Source organism: Pipra filicauda, unplaced genomic scaffold (assembly GCF_003945595.2).
Source record: "Pipra filicauda isolate LSUMZ 115617 unplaced genomic scaffold, ASM394559v2 scaffold246_size1145428_pilon, whole genome shotgun sequence".
Taxonomy (NCBI): domain Eukaryota; kingdom Metazoa; phylum Chordata; class Aves; order Passeriformes; family Pipridae; genus Pipra; species Pipra filicauda.
Genome location: NW_024104361.1, coordinates 133,466 through 155,643, shown reverse-complemented (window position 1 = coordinate 155,643; position 22,178 = coordinate 133,466). Strand labels below are relative to the sequence as shown.

The following is a 22,178-nucleotide window of genomic DNA, read 5'->3' as shown; positions in this document are numbered from 1 at the left end:
GTCTATTAAACACGGACTGAAACACAGAAAAAAATCTTTGGCTTCTGGAGACCTCAATTCAACTTTAGGTTGAGATGGTGAAACAAAACAATTTTCTGTCCTTTTCTGCTTCCCTCATACCACTGTACAAAATATCGCCCGGTCCAACATAAGCAGCTGCCTTTGCTCAGGACAGCAAAACAAATGGGCTTCCCTCTAAAAATGGTGTTTTCAAGGGAAAACTTTCATTCCCAGGCAACACAAAACCATTCAATTTTAGGGCAAGGTTGACTTGTGTAAGCAAAATTAAAAGAAGGTGGGGCTTTGGAAATCTAGGCTTTGTGATCTCCTTCCTGGGAACTGGGGTTTGCTTTTTCACCTGGGGGATACCTGGAGCATGTAACACCAAGAGCAGCAACTGGCTCCCTCTTGCCTTGGCAGAAACGCTGAAAACACTTCCTCTGGAGAGGATTGCCTTGTCAGCAGAGCCAGCTTGCTCTTGCCTGTCATGTTTTCCAGTGACATAACAGCTGCACCTTCCCTCTGCACATAGGAACGTGGTTGAAAAAGCCTTCGCTAGCGCCGGAGCCAGAGCTGACCAGCTCCAACTGGGCACCCCTGCGTGTTTAGGGAGCTATCACACATCACTGAGCATCAAGGAAAGGGGGAAACCCTCTGTCTGCAAGAGGGAAAGGCAAGGAGGGCTGGGCTGACACACGTGCTGGGAATGGCAGTAAAGCCAGCATGGGGTTTTCCCGTGGGTGAACTTACTGCAAGCATGACAGGACAGGGCTGACAGGGGCAGACAGAGCAGAGAAAGCAAGAACTCTTCTGGCATTAAAGGACCATGGCTGTGGTCTCCTAAACCTTGCAAGTGCCTGTCTGTTTTGGAGGGGCACTTGAGATCAGGGGAGAGGGAGGGCACTTCTTCAAAGGGGGCAGATTAATAGCTCTTTAGCATTCCCAGTTGTTTGCAGTCACCCGGGGAAGGTGAAATCATTTCCCACCACTATCTCCAACAGCTAAAAGAAACACATCTTAAATAGATAATCTATTACAACCATCAGGGGGATTTCAAGGGTGGGTGGTTTTGTTAACTCTTATTGTTTTATCTCCAATTTCACTGTTTTTTCTTAAAGGCCCAGCTCCTGGAATCATGGGACCATGTGGCCCAGAGCAAAAGCAAGCAGGGAGTCCTCCCAGATAGAGTAAAAAGCTTGGAAATAACACCATCTAGGTGCAGGGATTGCAAGCAGCTGAAAAGAAACAGGACTTAGCTACCAGAGAAGTTGGAAGGAAAAAATATATCTGGTATTTTGGGATGGAAAACACTAAGCTGAAGATGGAGGCCAGGTTGAGAGCAAGCTTGCAGACACTGGGAAGCAGAATTGAGCAGTGTGCTTTGAGATACTGAATAAAAGCAGAAGAAAAAAAGCTTTAAGTCGGGAGGGAAAGGGAGTTTTCAGCTGTCCCTCCTTTGCTTGCACAAGTAAGGAAAGAATCTCAGCGAAATGAGACTATTGGGAAAGCAGTGAGGATCGATGCTCCCTCCCCATTCACGGGCACAGTCCCTGAATCCCTTCAGCATCACTAAAGCCACAACAAATACCTTCAACACAAACCCCTGAGAAGCTGAGCATGCTCACCATGGTGCAGAGGGGCAGCTGATCTTCCTCCAGGCTGCACAGGATACCTGCTGTTGTGTTACACATACACACTTCTATCTCTACAAGCTCACAAATTCGGGGATTGTTTTTCCTAGCAGCAGCACTGAATCCATCCTGTTCTCCACCCTGATGAGCTTTCGGCAAATTAAATAGTACCAAATGTTACCCAGCATGGTAAAGGACCTTGTTTTCTTCTTTGGAAAGCTTTGCCTCTCCTGCAAATATGAGTTTATTTGTGCTCTTTGTATGATTTTATGATGTCCCATAAATGCAGAGCAATTCCTATGTGAAGGTAAAGTTCCCCCTGAACTACTTATTTCTGGCCCATTCTGCACAGATGTTTTTATAGGAAAACCCAGTCAATTTGTGTCTGGTAGAAATCCCCCTCGGGTATTCGCCTACACCAGGCAAGAGGTTTACACAGTAGCAAGTGAAGCACTGGTCAGGCTGCCTCTGGGAAAGCATCTGCCGCCCTCTCCTTGCTCTTCCTGAACTGAGATGGAAACACTGACACAGCACCAGTGATGCTCAAAAACCAGGCTCCAAGATCAAGAAAACACCCCCACCAACTGCCTTAAAATTAACATTTTAAGCAAACCAACTCAGCTCCTCTCCCTGCCGGTTTGCTTTATTTTTGCATGTCTAGAAGAAAGGCACCTAACAGAGCTTTGGCATTTTGCGCTTTTCACTGCACTCTGTATGGTGTCCCTCACAGACCCTTGGGAACATCCAGGGCACACCTGGGCACTGACTGGAGAGCATTACACACTCCAGCTTGGAGTACAGAGCAGTACTGGTTTTGAGCATAACCTTAGAGCTCCTCTATATTAGCCCTTACAGACTTGGCTTCTTCATTTTTCTCCAGCTGATCTTCACAGCCATCAGAGCTAGAAATGTGCTCCCATACCATGGCTCCCCTTACCTCCCACCTCCCTGCCTGCCTCAGACCAGGTTTTTCCAAAGCTGGGGTTCCTTTAAGCTTTGCTGTTTTATTTTGTGATGGATAACACTGAGCTGGCAGCTGTGAAACCCATTAAGGTCAAAACACCAGAAAACTCTGTGAGGATGTGGCAATGAGAGGCAGCGAGGGTCTGAGCAGGAGGGAATGAATTTCACGTCCATCACAGCAGCCCATTCACAGCCCCTCTCCTCCAGTCGTGCTCAGAACAGTCTTTTGCCTTCCTTATTTTTTTCTCACATCCTTTTCCTGCTCCCCTTTATCCTCCCTGTTTTTCTCCATCCTTGCCCCTTGCCAGCCAGACCTGTCCCACTTAGCCCCACTTCAGACACAATGAAGAGGAGGACCAGGGGGATTTGTTTTTCTTTCCTAAGCAAAAGCCCCATATGCCATCTCACCATCTGTCCACCAGCAGACCCCCACCCTGGACCTCGAGCCACTTGGCCCATGACAGTGCTTCTGGCTGAGTGTGGAGACCTGAGGTTTAGGAGCCTAGGGGAAGTGGGCAGTGGAGCTGGGGAAGGTCTCCTGCCCAGGGGGCACAGCTCTCCTCTCTCCATTGGCAGCAGCCCTTCCCAGGTGTAAAGGGACAGAGACCTGGGCCAGGCATCCCTGCTTCTCCACTGGCTCCGGCACTTTCCTCCAAGCTCTTTTGGAAGCTGTGACCCAGCATGGAGCTGTTAACCCTGGTGGTACCCGGGAGCAAGTGCTGGCCCCTCAAGCCATCGCTCCTGTTCCACGGCTGCTCCCCACGCTGGCTGCCAGGGAGACTGTGCCATGCCCAGGGGCACAGGAGGGACTGCTCAGAAAACAGGGGCGCTGCCTGGCACACGGGCACCATGAGAGCCCCATTTCCTCGCTAAGCCGAGCTATAAAAAGGCGGAAAGGTGCCGTGGCCAGCAGAGCCCGCAGGACACAGGGGGCCATCCGGCCTCGGGCACCGCTCCCGGCAGGCATCCTGTAGCACTTCTCAAATCACTTGGTAGAGATAAACTGCGACTTCCCAGCAGACTCATGCCAGCAGCAACGGGGGGATCGCCGGACGTTATCCCCTGCCTGGTAGTGGGGAAGGAGTTCCTGCTCAAGAGCGCAACTCTTCCAGCCACTTGCAATGCTTCTGTTTCCCCAAAAACCTTCTTTTAAGTGGGGTACTACTCCATGTACCCTATCTTCCCCTTATTCCTCATCTAAAGAGACAACTCAAAACCAAATCCTTCAGCTCCTGCGGTGTTTGCTAACTCGAGGTTCACAGCTTTTGGCTGCAAACCCCAGCCGATCCAGGAACTGCTCTCACAAGACTCATAAACAGAAGCCGAGCCTGTCAGCTGCAGGTTTAAACTCCTCACCACAGACCTTTGCCGCTCCTGGAAAGCAGGAGGGGGGCCAAGGTCACCCCAGGTACCAGGCAGCACTGCCCAAGGCAGGTCCCTATAGCCACCACTCGGATCATTCCATTCCTCGCCTCGCCTCGTTTGGCAGTAGCAGCACAAGAGGGGGTTTTTTCAGACACAAACAGTTTTTGGGCTAGCCCCAGGGATCTCTCCAGCATGACTCAAGCCAAAGCTGGAATAAACAGAGAAAATGAGAGGTGGGTGGAAACAGCTCCAGCCCTGAATTTCAGCCCCAAGACTCCCCCAGAGCTGTGGGAACAGGTCAGTGTGGACCCATCTGAAGAGTTCAGAGACATGAACCACCATCTGCTCCCAGACATGTCAACACTGCTTCAAAGCCCAACAAGGCAAGGAATACTGTAGAATACTTATCCCGCACAGGGTAGAGAAGCCCAGACAGCCCCCAGCAGCACCAACAGAGTAAAGGGTGTCACCAACAAAAATCTGCTTCTTTATTGACCTGCTGAAGCCAGCACCAGCATTCCCCCATCCTCAGAGGAAAACCCACAGGGTCCAGTGGAGCTTGGATGGGGCTCAAGCAGGCATAACACAGGCATATGCTCTGCACTGATGCTCTGGCAGTACCAGAAGCCATCCTGGCAATGCCAGTGTGCCTCATTTTCCTGAGCCAGCAGCTGTAGAGGGGGTCAAGGCTGGCACAGCAGCAAAGCCAGCCCATCATAACACTGGGGTGTTTGCAATTACCTCCTCCCATAGAAGCCCTAGCTGCAATGTGCCATGCCTCTCCCTCTCCTGGGGCTCAGACACACACTGAATCCCCAGGTTTAACCTCTAGCTCAAATTCTTTCAGCAGGCAACACTACCAGACGGAGAAGGCTGGAGGTTCTTCCCTCCCTGCCAGGACCAGGGATGAGGTTTTCCTCTTTGCAAAGTGCAGAGTTCAGCCACAGTGTGGGCTAGGGAAGAGAGAAGCAAACACCAGGTGAGTTTGAGAGGCGGGAGGGACCTGGAGACACAGGGAATTCAACCTAGAAGCAGCATCACTTGTGCAGAGATAGGTTTTTAAGGCAGGGGAAAAAAAAACGGATAACACAGCTATGCAAGCATGCACGTGCCTAAAATCTACAGCACTGCAAACTATACATGCAAAATGAAAGGACACCGACCTCATCAAGCAGTTGGTCAACTCTTCCCAAAATAGCCGTCTCCATTTGGTCTGCTGAGAGCCAAGCAGGGAGCTGTGTGGGTCTGTCCGCTTCCAAGTGGGACACCCGGGACTGCAGATCGGAGGTCCGAAAGTACAGCAGGAGGCTCAGCACCAGAGAAAGCAGGGAGACGCCGGGCAGCCCCGAGCCCAGCAGGAGAGGGAGGCGGCAGCATCTCTCCCCATCGCCGGTCCTGGGGGGAGTCACACACCCCCTGTCAAAAGCTGCTTCGTCGACGCCTTTCCAGCTCTTCTCCTCCAACATTCCCTCCCTGTCCTGAGAAACAATAAATAAATAAATAGAATAAAGAAAGCCTCACTCCTACTCCGAGAAGCACAATCCAGAAGGCACAGAAAAAGAGCATCCAAGAGGATCCCAGTGCCAGCAAATGACAAATGACAGCAATAATGACAAAAGTGGATGGGGGGGTGGGGGGTCTTTAAAAAAATAAAAACAAACCACACACACATAAAAGAGGTGCAGAAAAAAAGAGATCCAACTGCAGCAAAGAGTGCGAGGGGGAAAAATAATCTGATCAAGATTTTTGTTTTTCCTCCTGTGTTTCTGTCTTTTGGTTCGCTGGGGGGTTTTTGATTCCTTCTAAGCTGCCCGTTTCAGTTCCTTCGCAAACTGGCCAGGAGCTTGCACATGAAAGTCCCCATTAGAGAGAGGTAATTCTCAGCTGCTCTGGCGACGTTGTGCTCTGGCTGATCGTGGCTCCCCTGTAACATGACACACTCCCTTCGAACTACGGGGCTGGGATGAGCGAGCTGCGCGGCTTCCCAAAGTAACCTCCTCTGCTCGCCCTCTCTCTCCACCTCTCCCTTGCTGCATGATTTATTTATTTATGCAAAGCGCCGGGGTGGGATCGGGCAGTGGGACGCCCCTGTCCCGCTCGGTCCCCAAAGCACCTCTCCGCCGCCAGCCCTTCCTTTGAAGTGACTCTCGCCGAGGTTATTTATAGTGGCAGGAAAGAGATTGTAAAGCAGAGGCTGGGCTCACACCAGCCTGCGTCTTCCTTTCCTCCCCGCAGCCGAGAGCACTTTATGGGATGATGCAAAAGCCTTGTCGCGTCCCCCACGCAGATCCTGGGGCATCCCTGAGGCACCAGCGGCGGGGTATTTTGACCCTGATATTTTGAGGAGATCAGCCAGGCAGGGTGAGAAACAGAGGGAAACATTTGGAAACAAGAGCTGGCAGCTGAGGGCTCTGCAAGAAACAACCGAAGGGCAACAGGGAGAAACATCCCAGGCAGGCAAGCTGCAGTGCAAGGGGGGAACTTTTGGGGCCTGATTTGGGGGTACAGCCTGCCAAGGGCGTTCAGAGGAAATAATCTGCTGAGGCCCTCTAGTGAAGCAGTGCTTCTCGTCCTCTCCTCCGTGTCCCGGCGGGCGCAGGGCACCAGACAGACAACCCTCTTTGGCAGGGAGCAGTCTCCCTAAAACGTGCTGTAGGGCAGCTCCGAGCCACGCGTCTGGGAAACAAAGTCTCTTTCTGTTCTTCAGGAGCAAGGGAGGCCCACCTCTCCCAATTTTTCTGAGCATAACATACAATATTTTATCCTCCAGGGTGACATGCAGGCTCTGCTGAGCCCCTGCCTGTCTGTCTGTCCATTCTTTGATCCCTTCCTTGAGCACGCTCAGCAGCAGAGCAGCACAGGGCTCACCATGGTGCACAGTCCTTAAAACCCAGGCAGCAAATTGGTCTCTTAAAATCTGGCTCCCTTGTGGCTCTTTCGCTGTCATTTACACGTTTTAAATGAAGATTTTGCGTGCAGTCTGTGCTGGAAATTACTGGCAGAGAAAACTCATATTCATCTCTGGCCCGGTCTCTGTTTCAGAGGGCTGGAAGAAATAGACCTTCTGGGAGCAGGTTAACGCGAGCACGAGCTGTTTCTCCTCCACCAGACAAACCCTTGGAGGACCCAGTAGCACACAACCCCAATTCTTTGAATGGCCTCATGCCTTTCACAGCCACTCGCTTCCCAAAACGGGGCTTTAGTGTCTGCAAGGCAGGAAATCCTTTCTTTATTTCTTTTAGCAGGTTTCTTGTCATCTCACTGCTCCAATTTGCGCTGCTGTTCCGGCACGCATGGAAAACACCTCTCTGATGGCTGCAGCCTTTCAACAGTTTCTCATATGAGCAGGGCAGAAACGTGTTACCCACAGACCTGGCACACACTGGGTGTCTGTTCGGAAGGCGCAGCCACCCCTGTCTCCTACCCCCTGCTCGGTCTCTTCCCTACGTTAGCAGCCAATTTCTTTGCAAAAGGAAAAGGAGTCCCTGAGGCTGTGGCTTTTCCAGAGATAAACCACGGTCCATGGAGTTACCGAAGATACCATCTGCAATCACAAAAAATAAGCAGACAGCAAGAAATGAAGAGGAGATGCTTAGAGGCTGATGATGCAGTGTTTGGGAAGCAGAGATCAGGGAAATGTCAGTTGGCAACTGGGGTGCTGAGCATCCTAGAGAGTGATGAAGAACACTAAGACTGAGTTTGAGCTACTGATGACTGCAGCTACCTGCCTGTGTTATACATTGTTTCACCTCAGGCTGTCTCTCTCTATCTCCCCTTTATACCAGTCTAAGCACTAAAATCACAAAAAGCCACCCTCTAAGCTGAAAACAGAAATCTGCTGGGTGTCTACATCTCATTTCCCCACACTGGCTGAGGAGAGGTCTCTGCTCTTTCGCTCTTATTTGTGATAGAGACCCTGCTGTCCAGACACAAGCATCGGCTGAATGACTCTGTAAGTGCCTTTTCCTGCCTCCCCACCAGCCCCTCTCCAGCTGATCAGCTCATTTAGGGGGTATGTCATGGATGCCGCAGGCTGGAGAGCCGCACTCAGCCGGGTTTCATGCGGAAGCCTTAGTTGCAGATGTGCAGGAGGGCAATTTTTCTACCCATGAGGCATTAAGGAGCCCTGTCATCCCATGCCAATACAAATGGACTAATTTAGCTCCGAACCTGAGCCAACTGCGCATGTCGCGTCTGCAGCGCTGCTCGACAAATGAGCTGCCTCCAGGGACGGGCCCCAGCATGTGGAGTCATCGCTCCACGAGGTGAGCACAGCTCAGCCTTCAGCTCTCCCCACAGCCCCTGAGGAGGTGGGTGCCGGCCTGAAACCTCCTGCAAGTTTGTGTCTCTTGAGGCTCGTTGAGTAGAAGCAGATGCTCCGTTACAATCAGGAGTGATTTCACTGACCGGTGACTCTTGGACCGCCTTCGATATGCTGAGCTTGAGGCTGTATCCCTCTCTCCTCAGGGAGGTTGATGCAATTCTTTACAACGACAGTAACCACACACTTCCGCCACTTCTAGGAGGTCCTCTGGGGCGGTTATGGACCTCAGCACAAACATACAATGATATCTGGAGCAAATATAACCATATATACCTCCCAAAGCAGCTGAATTCCTCTGTTCAGCGAAAGAGTTTCCCATCTAGCACATGGCACTGGGGCAATTGATCAGTGACAAAGAGTTTGGCAAGCCTCTGGCTCGCTCAGTCTGTTGCTGGCACTGTCAGTTCAGCTTTCTAGGGGGCATTGGTATGTGGGCAAAGTTTGCCCAGCACTGCTCTGCAACGGACACACAATGCTCATAAAGGGGCACAATGTGTAAGGCAGGGCACAATGTGGTATCACTGCAACAGACCCTCTTTGACCCAAGGTAGGCACTGTGGACATGAACCACTCCATGCCACAGGCCAGAAATAGAAGAGCTGCGCATGGATGAGGTTCTTGCTTCTATAAGCACAGTTCAAGCCTGCCAGGTATCTACAGCTCGTCTTCACTTGGCCTGGAAAGGGGTGGATAATAGCAGCAGGCTTTCCTCACCTTCCTTCGCTTTAAGCACAACCTTTCCTTAAAGAAATAATGTGCCCTTCCTGTTACTAAGTGGAAGTTGAAGCCAACTGCATGGAAATGGCTGTGTGCTCAATCCCACCAGCGACCTCCAAAACTGTCTGAGGAGAACTTCCCCTTTTCAGGTCATTTACTAGGGAGGAAAAACCCCACCCCAGTTCTCTTTTTCCTTTCTGTTCTTGTCCTCCCCCCGCCCAGGAAACGTGGGGGTCTTAGTGAGCTCGATGAGCCATTAACTAGCAGCCGACATCTCCAGCTATTGTAAATATATTAACTCAAGGCCTTTCGCTGCGTTTATTAGACTCAAGAACAACATCTGGAAACAGATGTTTTCTGAGCGCAAAGGCGAGGAGGGAGAAGAGTAGAAAAACGAGGCCAGGGGAGGACTCTTGCAAGTGGAAGTGCATGGTCTGCAGACTGTCCCTTTGCACAATGCTGCTCACATGGAGCACTGCAAGGGGCCGAGGCGAGCGCAGCCGTGTCCCTCCCAGGCAAGGCAGTGAGAGTAGGATGTCTGAGGGGGGTTGCTGGAGAGAAACAGCAGTGGGGGAATAGAAAAACTCACATCAGTTTTCAAGGTCCTTGTGAGGAACAGCTATAGTGCTCTCACACAAATAGGATACTGAGGCAGAGAGATTTAGTCATTTTTTTTTTCCTTTCCTGGTCACAGACCTTCCCTCATCCTAAGTTGCTCTATGTCCCAGAGACTGCCAGGCTTATGGTGGGGTAATGTCACCTCCACAACAATTTGGCAGCATCTGCCACTGGTCTAGGGTCCCCATGGGGCACCACCAGTGCCCTGTCTGCCCCAAGCAGCTCTTTCTCAAAGGGCAAACAGAGTGGAAACCTCCCATCCCAAGGACTGTGAAGGTCCTGCTCTGATGAAGAGTCTTGATGTCATGGCTCAAGTTTAGACAATATTTAGAGAATTACATAGTGTTAACTAGGGACAAAAAGCAAGCAGGCAAATGCAAGCTTAAAAATACATCCTATAGCATTATTGTGAAACTCAACTAGATAGATTTTAGCTTAGGTAGCAGAGATGCCTAAGTTACAATAGAGGTCTGAGATCAAAGCTTCCATGCATTTCTTTTGTGGGAAATGCAGCTGAACACACCCCCTTGCTTTTTATAAAAATAAAATAAAAAAAATTAGCCAACAAACAACTCAAAAAACCCCAACAAAACAAACAAACAAAAAAAAAAAAAAAAAAAAAAAAAAAAAAACCAACAGCAACAAAAAAGAAACACCCACAACCAGTATTTTGTCATCTTTAGCCCTAGGTTCACAATAGGTATCTCCACCCCTGTCTCTCTAATGGGCAGCTACACATACTTTGCTAGGAAGGTCAGTAATATTGAGTATTACCTACCCAATTTGGCATTTGTTTATAGGAAGTATTAAGTAGCCTATGGAGCAGAACAATTCCCGCCTGAGGAGCTGCTCTAACCCATTGTAGAGTTATAGAATAAAGACACATTTGATCCTTTGGGAAAAGAGTTATGAAAATACATGGAAAAAATGTACTGTCCACGCATAGTAATATCATGGCTGTTTTCAATCACTTGGTTTCCTACAAAACAAAGGGGCTCACTGCACAATATGAACTCCTAGTATTGGTAGCAGCAAGGAAAATAGGGAAGAAACAGAGTTAGTAGTATCTGGTTGGGGGTTTATATTTTCATAACCCTGAAATGCCTGAGCTCATTGCTGCCTCCCTCCCATCAAAGCCAAACTGGCTTCGTGCAGCCTCAGTGGTGGGAACCTGTCCCCGGAGCTGTGTGAGAACAACCGAGCAGAGCTGGGCTGCGTCAGGGTGGGAATGCAGCCACCAGCAGCTCCTGCAGAGGCTGGCTCACAGCCTCCAAGGGAGGGTGAAACAAACCCGGGTTGTGCACGGTTTGGGGCCAATCCTTCTGAAAGGCCACCCCTTCTCCCGCACCCCCCGCAGAGGGAAGGCTTTGCAGGAGGACAGTGAGGCAGCAAGTGGTGGACACACACAGTTAAGTTGCCCACGCTTCTCCCTGTGTTTTTAACTAACCTCTCACCTTTTGTTCAGATGACGAGAGGAATGGCTCTGAGCAAACCAGGCTCTGCACCCTTCTTCATGGCGGAAGGAACTTTTTTCTCACAGAAAAAGCATTTCACAGCCAAGAAGCATTTCACATGGAGATGTTTTACTTCTTTTCAGCAGTGGTTTGGGGTTTTTTGTTTGTTGTTGGGTTTTTTCCTCCGTGTTTGGAGCTGATTTTTAATGGGTTGTGTTCAATGCTGCTGCAGTCTGCAGAGAAGGTCATCTCTTCTAGCCTGTTTTTCGCTGTTATCTTGGTTCCTGCAGAGCCTGGATGGGAAAGAGATGGTAAATTAAAAGGAACAACATTGCTACAAATAAGACAAGAAAAAGCCTCCACCCTTACAGTACTATTCTCCAATATGTTGCAAGCTTAAAAATTCCCACAGCAGCCTGTGGGAGATGCGTTTTGCTCAGGACCGAGATGTGCCTACACTGGGAAAGCTGCTTTGGAAACTCTTGGTGAACCTGGGAAACCCCTGATGCAGAGCACCATCACAGGCTCTCAGCACAGCTAGAGCAGTACAAAGCATTAGCTGTAGCAAAGAGGTTCTCAGACTGAACATTCCAAATCTGCTCAGCCAGGTGGAAAAATAAGGGTGAGATTTTCAGGCATGAAATCAGTAGGGCACAATGTTCTCCAGGACAAGGCTGAGACTCCGGAGAAAAGCTCCTCTGTTCCCAACAGCAACTCCCCCTCAGCTCCTTGCTGAGCAGAAAACCTCCCTCTGGTAAGGCCAAGCTCAGGCATTGTGTGCTCAGTTAGTTACTGGTGCACCGAGGTGCTCCCTGCGGTGCATTGGCACGAGAGGGACTGATAAGCCAGAGCACTGATTTGCATTTGGGTTTACCATTAAACAGTTTGGTGTGAAGCTACTGCTGAATGCCTCTAGCCTCACTGCACAGCTGGGCTATCCTGCCTCCCCCTCACCTCTGCCAGGTACAGAGTTCCATTAATCCTCCACTGCCTATTTCCACACACATCGCTAAAATAACCCTTCACCTTTGACAGATGCAGATCAGGCTCAAGCTGCCACCCACCTGGGACAACCAGCCCACACGTGGGGTGAACACGCTATAGGGTGATCTGGAAACCCCAAAATCCTGCCCAGGGCAGACCAGATGCCACATGCATGTGCAGAGGCTGGCAGAGTTGTGTCACAGCTCTGTCTAGGAAAACCAAGCCCTACAGTGCCGGGGCAGGCGGGGATCCCTGTGCAAGCAGCCGGGGAACCCGCAGCAGCTTTGTATGGACTTTGAAGTTAATGAATCAGAGCTGGGAGGATTGGGAAACCCAGACCAAGTGTCAACTGCACTAGGGGAAGCAAAAATAATGAAGCGAGGCTCCCCTAGAAGACTGATTGTTTTGGAGTCCAGAAGTGAAGGAGAATGGATACAGCAAGCTCAGGAAATTGAAAACAACTTTGGGTAAATACTTCCTCTCACTCCAGCACTTGGTCTTTTATCAAAGCTGATTCAGACCCTGACAGCAGCGAGCAAAGCAGTTCTGCTCCATCGTAATGCAAAAGACAGGCCCGGCGGACAGGAGGTTAGTGGCTAATGGAGCGGAGTCGGGTTCAATTTCCCTGGAAATTGCTCGCAGAGGAAAGCCAGGAGACAAGGAGCACTGCTAATGTCCTTCTGCAACGCCAGTGCTTCCCCTGCACAGGGCAAAGCCCTCACTTGTGCCCTCTGCCTCCCACGCCGCAGTTCCCTGCGGATCCCCCCGGCACTCCAGTGTGAGGGAGAGCAAAGCCAAAGCAAAGCAGGAAGGACATGAGCTGCCATCCTTGGAAGCAGATTGATGGTGTCAGGAAGCAGCATGGCTCCCACCACAGTTGCTTTCTCAGCACCTGATGTAAACCCTCCTGGCAGGGTAGTTAACCTGCTTTATTCAAAGCAGCTCTATCAGTAAACCTTCAGCCACCTATGGAGTCTCTTCCAGCTTTTTGGGATTTTACCTGCCACCAGGGGTTTGTCTCCTTTTAGCAGCATTGCAAGGGGACTATGGAAAGATGCTTTTCCATCCCTAAGGCACACTTGGCAAGACCAGTTCACACAATGGCTGCAGTGCTCCAGGATGTGCAGTGTCAGTGCTCTGCATCCCCATCAGGCTCGGCACCCAAGGGACATGTCTGAAGCTGAGTGCCAATAAATGAACTTGTTTTAAGAGAAAGGGTCCAGTTCTTCTCGCTTGGGACTCATTAAAGTCAATGGAAAAAAGCTCTTTTTAGCCTCCTTAGTCTTTGGCACTTAGGTCTCACGGCAGCTTGACGTCAGTGTGGTCACTCCAGATTTATGCCAGTCTAGAAAAAGGGAATCCATTATGACAGGTCCCAATGAGAAGAGGGGAGAGCTAGGTCCTCTGGTCACAAAACTCAGTCTCTACACGGAAAAGCCAAGTCCCCCATTTTTACCACAGGCATCTGAAACTGCATCTTGATGCATTGTAACATTCCTCCTCTTTCTCCTCAATAAACCAGTGCTATCCACTTTGTGTGAGTGCTTCATACCTGCTTCGAATTTGAGAGGCCTGTTGCTGATTTCAAACAGCAGGGAGTAAAGCATATATACTTAGTAGACCAATATTAAGTAGTAAACACACCTTGCAATGGTCCTTGAAGGATTCACCTGAAATGGTGGTTCACTTCCTTCAGGCTCAGAATATTATATTTTTTTTAATTTGACCATATGCAGCTACAAATGCAGTGAATAAAATACACTTCTCTGTTTAAAAGGGGTCAGCAGGGAGAGAGCATGGAACCCCTTCTTTGGAGGCATTGCTGCCCACCACCCACCTTGCGAATCACAGAATCATTTAGGTTGGAAAAGAATTCCAGGATCATTGAGTCGAACCTATGACCAATCACCACCTTGTCCAGCTAAACCATAGCACTAAGTGCGTGTCCAGTCATTTCTTGAACACCTCCAGGAATGAGATCACCAGCTCCCTGGGCAGCCCGTTCCAATGCTTGACGACCCTTTTCGGTGAAGACATTCTTCCTGAAATGCCCATCCTGCCCATGTCAGTGGATGTTGCAATGGATCAGGGCAAAGCTGACACAACCCATGTGATCCGCAGAGGTTTGCCTTTCCCGAGGGCTCTGCTGTACGTCTGCAAGGAAAGAGCTGCCTCTCACGGGCACACCGGAGAACGCTGCTGGGCTGAGCACACAACTGTCCCTGCACATTTGGAGCATGGGGGGTTAGCGTGGAGGCTGAAATATCACGCCTATCAGTAGGGCCCTGCAGACAGAAAATAGCAGAGGATCTGGTGGCAGTTTCCTTTCAAGAAGTACAGGAATAGCAGCACACATCTCTGCCGGATCATATGGACTGAATTCCTCAGTCCAGCTCTTTCGGCTTTGAATTCTTCTGCAAACCATTTTTTTTCCCCTCTTGGCTTGTTTGTTGTTTCGGGACCACTAAATTACCAAGAATGGTTTATATTATATAACCACCCTGTCCTTATTGCATATATGTCCTTTATATTATATAACCACCCTGTCCTCCTTTCAGGGAGGAGACAGATCTAATTTGTACTTTAAATTGGCTTCTGGGTCATGCCTTCCAGATGGAAAACCCAGTTGCACTCACCAGCAGATATCCCAGTACATTCAGGTCCCAAATCATGCCCTGGCATACAATTTGTTTTTTTTACAGCTAACGGTCACTTCAGTTCCTGGTGAGGCAGCATCGCTTTCCATCACCTGTATCACTTCAGCTTTCAGCCCTGCCTCGCTGTCCTGTTGTTTTTCCTAGAAGCCTATTCGACAGCTGCAGCAGCTTTGTAACTGCCGGATTAGGGATTGGTCTCCCTGGGAAAGTCCTTTCAGATTGCCTTTTTCAAGAGTGACTCTCTCTGCTGGGCTTGCTCAACCTGTTTTAACACCAACCCAAATCAAAAACAATTTTAAGAAAGCAAACACCATGCTGCTTTTGCATTTGAATAGCACAAGATCCTCTTGTGTCCTGCCGGGGCAGAATCAAGGATACATTCAATCCTGGTTTAGGTTACAGCCAGGGTCTGGCCAGTGGCACGTTACACACGGGACACTCACATTGCTGACAGCCACAGGGTGTTAAAATGCTGCCATTGACAGCGACAAGCCTGAGCTATCATTTGCTTCGCTGAGGGCTAGTGAGGTGAGGTGGCAAGTGCCTTGAGGCAGCCCCCAAATGTGGCTGGGAGCAGGTCTCTGAGCTGCCCTGTTCCCTGTGTCCAATTTGGGGAGCTGCTGGGAACAGCAGCTCAGGCTGAGATGAACAAACTTTATCTCAGAGGCAGGTGCAATGCCAGGGGCTGACCGCTTGTAGGGAAACGGCATTGGAAGATACCCATCATCTGCAGCAGTGGCTGGTGTAAGCTCACACAAGAGCTCAGATAGACAGTCTGGGGCTTCCTCTCAGTCCCCGTGACATTTTTTGTCCTTTTAGCCTTTCTGTTACAAGGCACATATAATTCTAGGGCTGTGTGGCCTGATGGATGGGCAACTTGGTGTTTTTCCCACGTATGCCACTCTGCTGCTTGGTGGCCTTTGGTGACCAATGAATGCCTTTCATTGAGTCTTTCTTCCTTTCCTCTGCAGGGAAACAAGGCTACTATAAGTTGCTTTAAGATAAACTGCTGACCAGGGTCAAGGAAAAAAAAAGAAGATGAATAAACCGTCAACCACAAAGAGTTTCAAGCCAGAGTTATCAAACCCTTACCTTGCAAGTCTTGAACCTCATGGTACCCACAAACACATCCTCATCATCATCTGGAAAGGCTCCTGTCACCAGGACAGTATTTAAAAGCCTGCTCGTGTTCAACTCACACTTCCAAGAGACGTGTGCCATGTGTCGTCCAGGGAAAGGCAGTGAGTGGTGCTGAGGGAGACCTGAGAAGCCCATAGGGACACTAATGAGTAAGCCTCCCTCACTCTTAATGCTCTGAAGCTGATAGAAGAACAACCATCCCATTTCAATGCCTCTGTGCCCTTCCTAAGTATCTTCATGTTTTCAGGGGCTCTGTCAGCCTAGCAACATGCATGGAACTGAAATTAGCTTTTTGGGGAAAGGTTGAGAACAAGCTTACTTGGGGCCATCATCTCTGGGCAATCAGAGCTTGCAAAGAAGATCAGATGAATGTCAGTCATGCTGTGGATGGGCAAGATCATTCCTGGAAGACTTTGTGAAGCCCACACCTAAAAGCCAGTGCTGCAGCATTTGGGTGGACTCAGGCCTGATGGGCCTCACAGCGAGCACTGCATTACACAAGAACAGGACCACAGTGGCTGGCTTGGATGGAGAGGCTCAGCCAGGCACATTTCTTGTGTGGGAGAGCCAAGGTGTTGAGCAACACCCAGCAGAGACCGGCAGATTTGCTGCCAGGTCTCCACTACACAGCCTAACAGTGCCCACGCATCTCCTGAGTCTCCATTTCCCAGTACCTCTTGTAGGGATGCACATTTAGCAAAGAAGTGTAAACCACCATCAAATCTGAGTGGTTGCACTTTACAGCCACTTCAGCTCCGGCCCAAACAATTACACAGAATCCACAGTAGCAAAGACCAGGGCCATATATTACTTTAAAGGAGTAGTTTGTTTTGGTTTCACTCCCCTGCCCACATCTCTCTGAAACTGCCCTCTGTTTGTTTAGGATATTTGCAGGCTTGCAATATTTTCCTGGCTGAGTTCGCAAAGGACACTGTGGTCTTAACAGGCTCTGCCTTGGACTCCTGTGCTGCTGTGGCCAAGTCCTTGGACTTCTCTGCAGAGTAAATCAAATAATGTGTGCAAAAGCAGACGTGAAAAAAATAACATATGCAGAAGGACTGACATGTTAAACTATGAGCAATCACTGCAGGTGTGCAAGAGAGTTCCAGGGCTGATACTCGATTGCTGCACTGGATTAAATTAAAAAATTGAAAAGTCTGAAGGACTAGGCAGCTATACAGTAAGATCCAAGCCAAACTCAGACGATTCTCCCCAAAAACTAGCATTTTGGAAAGTGTGGAAACTGCAGCCCAGTGAACCCAAAACTGGTCCTGAAAACTCTCAGATTGTAAACAGCTCCTCCCAGGCCCTGTCCCCTTTGATGCTCCCCTGACACAGGCCTGAGAGGCCTAGCAGCAGGGACTAGCAAGAACTGGTTTCTGAAAATATGGAAAACAAATTTCCTGAGGGAAAAGAAAACTCGGACTTGTTTCACTTTAAAGGCTTGTTTGTTTGGTGCCTTTGGAAAAATGAAAGAAAACAGTGATGGTTCTGATAAAAAAAAATGCCCAAATGCAGAAAGAAATAATGAAAAATAAAGTATGTTTTTTGACAAAAGCATATTGGCCAGCCATGCTGCTGTGTCTATGTCAGATGTGTCTCAGCACCAGCAAGAGTCCTCACAGCCCATTGCTGGCAACAGTCACTGAAAAATCCCAGCCTGGCTTGGAGTTCACACCTCCACTATTTATACTAATTGTCTGCAATTTCTGTCAATGGTATCCTCTCGGTGGCAGGCATATTTATCAATCTGTTAATGCTGAGCTGTTGCCTGCCACACACCAGCTCTCTCTTCTTGCTCTGCCTTCATATAGACAGAGCCAGGTTTGCAGCAGCAGTCTAATACTTTTTTCCACTCCATGTCAAGAAGCATCCGTTGTGGATCAAAAGCTCCTTCTCTCAGGGAATTTATTTCATTAAATATCCTCATCTGACTGATTTCTTGGGGCTACCCTACCAAACAAGGGTTGTTGTGTGGAGCGGTGTTTGGAAGTGCATAGAGTCACAGAATGAATCCCACAATTGTTTAGGTTGGAAGGAACCTTAAAGATCATCTCATTCCACCCCCTGCCATGGGCAGGGACACCTTCCACTATCCCAGATTGCTCCAAGCCCTGTCCAACCTGGCCTTGGAAACTTCCAGGGATGGAGCAGCCACAGCTTCTCTTGGCAACCTGTCCCAGGGCCTCACCACCCTCACAGGGAAGAATTTCTTCCTAATACCTAATCTAAATCTCTCCTCTTTCAGTTTGAAGCCAGCCAGTAAGCAGTTAAATATTGTTTCTGGTGAAAAGCCATGGCTGTGCTAACAGCAAATCAGTCCATCAAGCTGCCTCATTCTCCCACCCTCCCAAGGACAAAACCACAATGAATGATCCAAAGTAGTAGTCTTCAATATCCCCTTTTAGCCCTAAACTGGCTAATCTGCACATTCATAAACTGTATGTGAGTTTACAATATACCAGAGGGAGGGATACCTTTCTTGGCAGAGCTGTGTCTCGGTTTACATCACAATAGCAATAAAATTATCTTATCTTCATTTAACTTTGCACAAACCTATCAAATCTAGCCTATAGTCAAAACCGGTTGTCTCAAAAAATACATTATCAGTTGCAAGTGCCAAAGCAACTTTTCTTCCTCCTTACGTAGACAAAACACATTCTTGCCCCAGAAAATGAGAAACCTGTGAGCTTCAGCACTAAACCTGGGTTGTCATCAGAGCATCTAGTGCCATGAAACTAAAAACCCACACAAACACCTCCCCTGATACTCTTTCAGTGAGGAAACCGAACTAAAAGCCTTGTGTGGACTCAGCAGCATGAACTAGTGTCCACTAGGGCTTGAGCTGACACCTCGGGGGTCTGTCATTTGAACTCACAGCCATACAGATGAAACTCACGGTTCTGGGCTTGTTTTCCTCCTTTTCCTCATATAAATGACATGAGCCAAGCTCAGGCTGTGCTGTGTTAGCGGTGCCCAGCTGTCACCCACACATCGCCTCAGCACAACAGGGAGAAAATGGCGGGCACAGACCTGCCCCTTCAGGGCGTCTCCACAGGAGGCAGGGGAGGACCACCACCTCCTCCTCCACCCCCCAGTGCTCACTGGGCTGTTCCTCATTTCCCCCCCCCATTATTCCTCTCCGTTTTCCAACATTTTCTCCCTTTTTTACCTCAATTTCCAAAAGGCACCACACCAACAGGCTGTGAGGGCTGTGCAGCCGCCAGAATCAGCTGGAACTCGTCGTGCCTGAGGCAGTTCCTGTCATCCCCCACAAAGACCACTCAACACTGTTTCCATCCCCGAGCAGTTTCCACATCTCCTCACAGAGACCCCCTTAGCCCCACTGCCATCCCTGGGCAGTTTCCACGTCTCCTCACAGAGACCCCTCAGCCCCTCTGCCATCCTCAGGCAGTTCCCACCTCCCCTCACAGAGACCCCTCAACCTCACTATCATCCCTGGGAATTCCTGCCTTTCCTCAAAGATCTCTCAGCCCCACTGACAGCCCTGGGCAGAGGGCACATGCTCACCCTTGGTGGTCTGGATGCTTGGGATAAACTGGTGTCTGTGCTCAAGCAGCAGCCCCAGTTCTTCACAGGGACCACTGAGGGCTGTGGCGCTTCGCCTCAGACAAAGCCACCATCTTCTGAGCGTCTCACCCTGTGCACACAAACACTCGATGCTCGATATACCGCTCTCCCTGCCTCAACCCAAGTTTCCCGAAATGACAGAAATTAAGTCGTAAAGGCTGCCTTTCATTTCCCCCCCACCTCCATGTGTTTTCACTTCAGCCAAACACCAAAAACATTTCCTGGCAGCTGCCTTCAATTGAGGGCAGGGAGGGAGGTGAGCTGGTGGAGAGGAGACCCACGGAAGGGACCCGCGCTCTTTGAGCCTCTTCAGAAGGAAAAAAAGGGGAAGGAGGGACGAGGAAAGGTGTCATTGCTCAGTTTTTGATGATGATGCTAAGAACAGCCATGGGGAAGGCAGGCAGTGAGTGCCTGCACCGTTACCTCAGGTTCCAGTGGCAAAGCCTGGGCATCCAGCATTCCCTGCACATGGCTGCTCCTGCTCCAGCTGCACCAAGGAGAGTCCCTATGGCTGGGGTCAGAGAATCTATGTAAGAGGTAGAGAAACGTTGCAGAAACCTGTCTGGAATAGCAACCCACTGACAAATCCCTCCAAGGTGCCTGACTTCAAGAAATGGTACAATGGTAAAGGTGGTTTTCTGCCTTGGGGGTGAGGAGGTGCTTTCACACACTACTTCCCAAGCCTTGGAAACCAGAAGTGTCCCTCAAAATGCCTCTTCCCTGTTGGCAATTTCCTGTATTAGGTCAGTAGACCCTGCTGGCAGCAAGAGGCGTAAGGTGATGCTGTCTTGGCTTTGTTCATGTTTTCCTGCAATGAGCTCTCATCTTTCCCAGGGATTTCTGCTCACTTCTGCATGATAAGGAAAAGGTACTTATCTGCACTTGCATGCTTCCTTGCCTGAAATCAAAAAAGGAGAATCCCTCCCACAGTAAGCACAATGGATACCAGTGCAGAAGCCAAACCAGGAACAGTAACCTTAGCAAATACCATGCTGGCCTCATCACAACACTGCTGCCTGCAAAAAGCACAGAGGCAACACGCACATCCCCACTGCCGTGCACTCATATGCAAGCTGGAGAGCCAAGGATTAACCTCCCCGGCCAAAACCAGGAGCAGGAGGCAGGAGTTGCAAGCTGAAGATCAGGGCTAGAAAAATCAGAGACCTCAGCAAGGTGGAGATCAGGATCCAGACCTGCTGCATATCAAGGAGCACTTAGAGCTGGATTCAGAAACCGAGCCCTGGACAAAAACTCAACAGCTCCTCTCTGCTGGTAAGGGCTCACGCCATCACATTCCTGTGCAGAGTTGGCCTGACCCACGAGAGTGATATAAGATGGGGTGGTGAAGTATCACCTATGAGTAACTCTTGCTCTTACAAGCTAATTTCACCTCACCCCTGTTCTCCACATGCACACATAGAGTGTATTTTCTTCTCTTTCCATCTGTTGGACGTGAGGTTTTCTCTTCAATATTACAAATCTTTCAGCAGATCCACTTGTACTTTTTTTCATAACCTTGCTGAGACATATTAAAAAAAAACAAAACAAAATAGCCAACACCAAAAACCCTCAGGCCTCAGCACAAAGCTGTTTTCCATGGCATATCCTCCTGGCTTCCCTGCTCCTACAAGAACAGCTTTTCTGCCAAACTCACCCTGTACCAAAAGCTGACGTTTATTTACACTTGAAGCACACTCCTGCTGTGTCCCAGCCTCTACATTGAAGTACAATAGCATTGTGAAAAGTGCCTGCCATTTCCAGAGGGAAAGTAATTAACAACCATAAGAGCGCCAGTTAATTATTCTGCATGAGTTACCTTTGCACTTGCATTTCCAGAAAACCTCCTCCCTCTTTTATGGACACCCCCAGCCCCCCATCTATAAAAGCCAGGTCCCCCCCAGCCCCCTCTAGGCCACTCCAACATGTGTTTTCCTGAATCATGGGCTTGAAGGGCAAATGTCCTCACATGGGTTTCATCATGCCACAGAAAACAAAATATCTCAACTGGGCACCTGCTTCACTTCAATTCCCAGAAGAAACCCCCAAAACCACTATAATATGCATCACAGTTAAAAACCAGGGAGATACAGCCATGTTCAATACTCAGAGCTCTGCCTGTGTGGGAACATCCAGAAAATCCTAATTTTACAATATCCTCTTTACCTTTCATCTTACTCTATGTCCCCAGTCCCATGATGGGAGAAGCTGAGCCCCACCTCTCCACGCAAACTCTCCTCCTTACTTCTTACACCAACATGCAATCAGGAAGGTTACTCTCGCTGCCACGCTTCCCGGTGGTCCCAATTAATCCCATGGAGTCAGAACACAGCACGTAATCGGGAGCTCGCCCGCGCAGTCGGCAACTGGGAGCCCCAGACACACTGTATTTATCTGTAAATCAAAGTGAAGCTAAGCAGCTCCCCAGCCCTGACAGCATTGGTGTGTCTCCCAGAACATTTTACAAATTGCTTTTATGACATGCTTTGTGTCTTTCCACGTTGGACGACGTGTTTAATCAAAGGTTTCTTCCAAAAAAAATGCCAAGGACTGCCCATTGGGACCAGAATAAATTCAAGAGGATACGCCGTCCTGTTTTATTTTTTATCCATCAATAGCTATTGTGCTGTTTAAAGGACTGAGAAGAGTTTTGTTACTGGAAAGCTTTTCAATGCTTTGATTTCTATTTTTTTTCCTCTCTTCTTTCTCTGCAAAATGCCACTTGCAATTCCCACCC

At 49.3% G+C, this 22,178-nt stretch overlaps 1 protein-coding gene across 1 annotated transcript in view; it reads right to left on the bottom strand.

Moving 5' to 3' along the window:
- COL13A1 (collagen type XIII alpha 1 chain) overlaps window positions 1-18,831 on the bottom strand; it is a 99,665-nt gene extending 80,834 nt beyond the window's left edge. Inside the window, exons 1-4 of the mRNA XM_039381894.1 lie at window positions 18,753-18,831; window positions 15,806-15,975; window positions 11,073-11,365; window positions 5,123-5,437 (exon numbers count right to left, since the gene is read on the bottom strand). Of these exons, the coding sequence (XP_039237828.1) occupies window positions 5,123-5,425 (303 nt within the window). The 5' untranslated portion in view covers window positions 5,426-5,437; window positions 11,073-11,365; window positions 15,806-15,975; window positions 18,753-18,831. The remainder of the gene's footprint in view (window positions 1-5,122; window positions 5,438-11,072; window positions 11,366-15,805; window positions 15,976-18,752) is intronic.
- Between the last annotated feature and the right edge of the window lie 3,347 nt (window positions 18,832-22,178).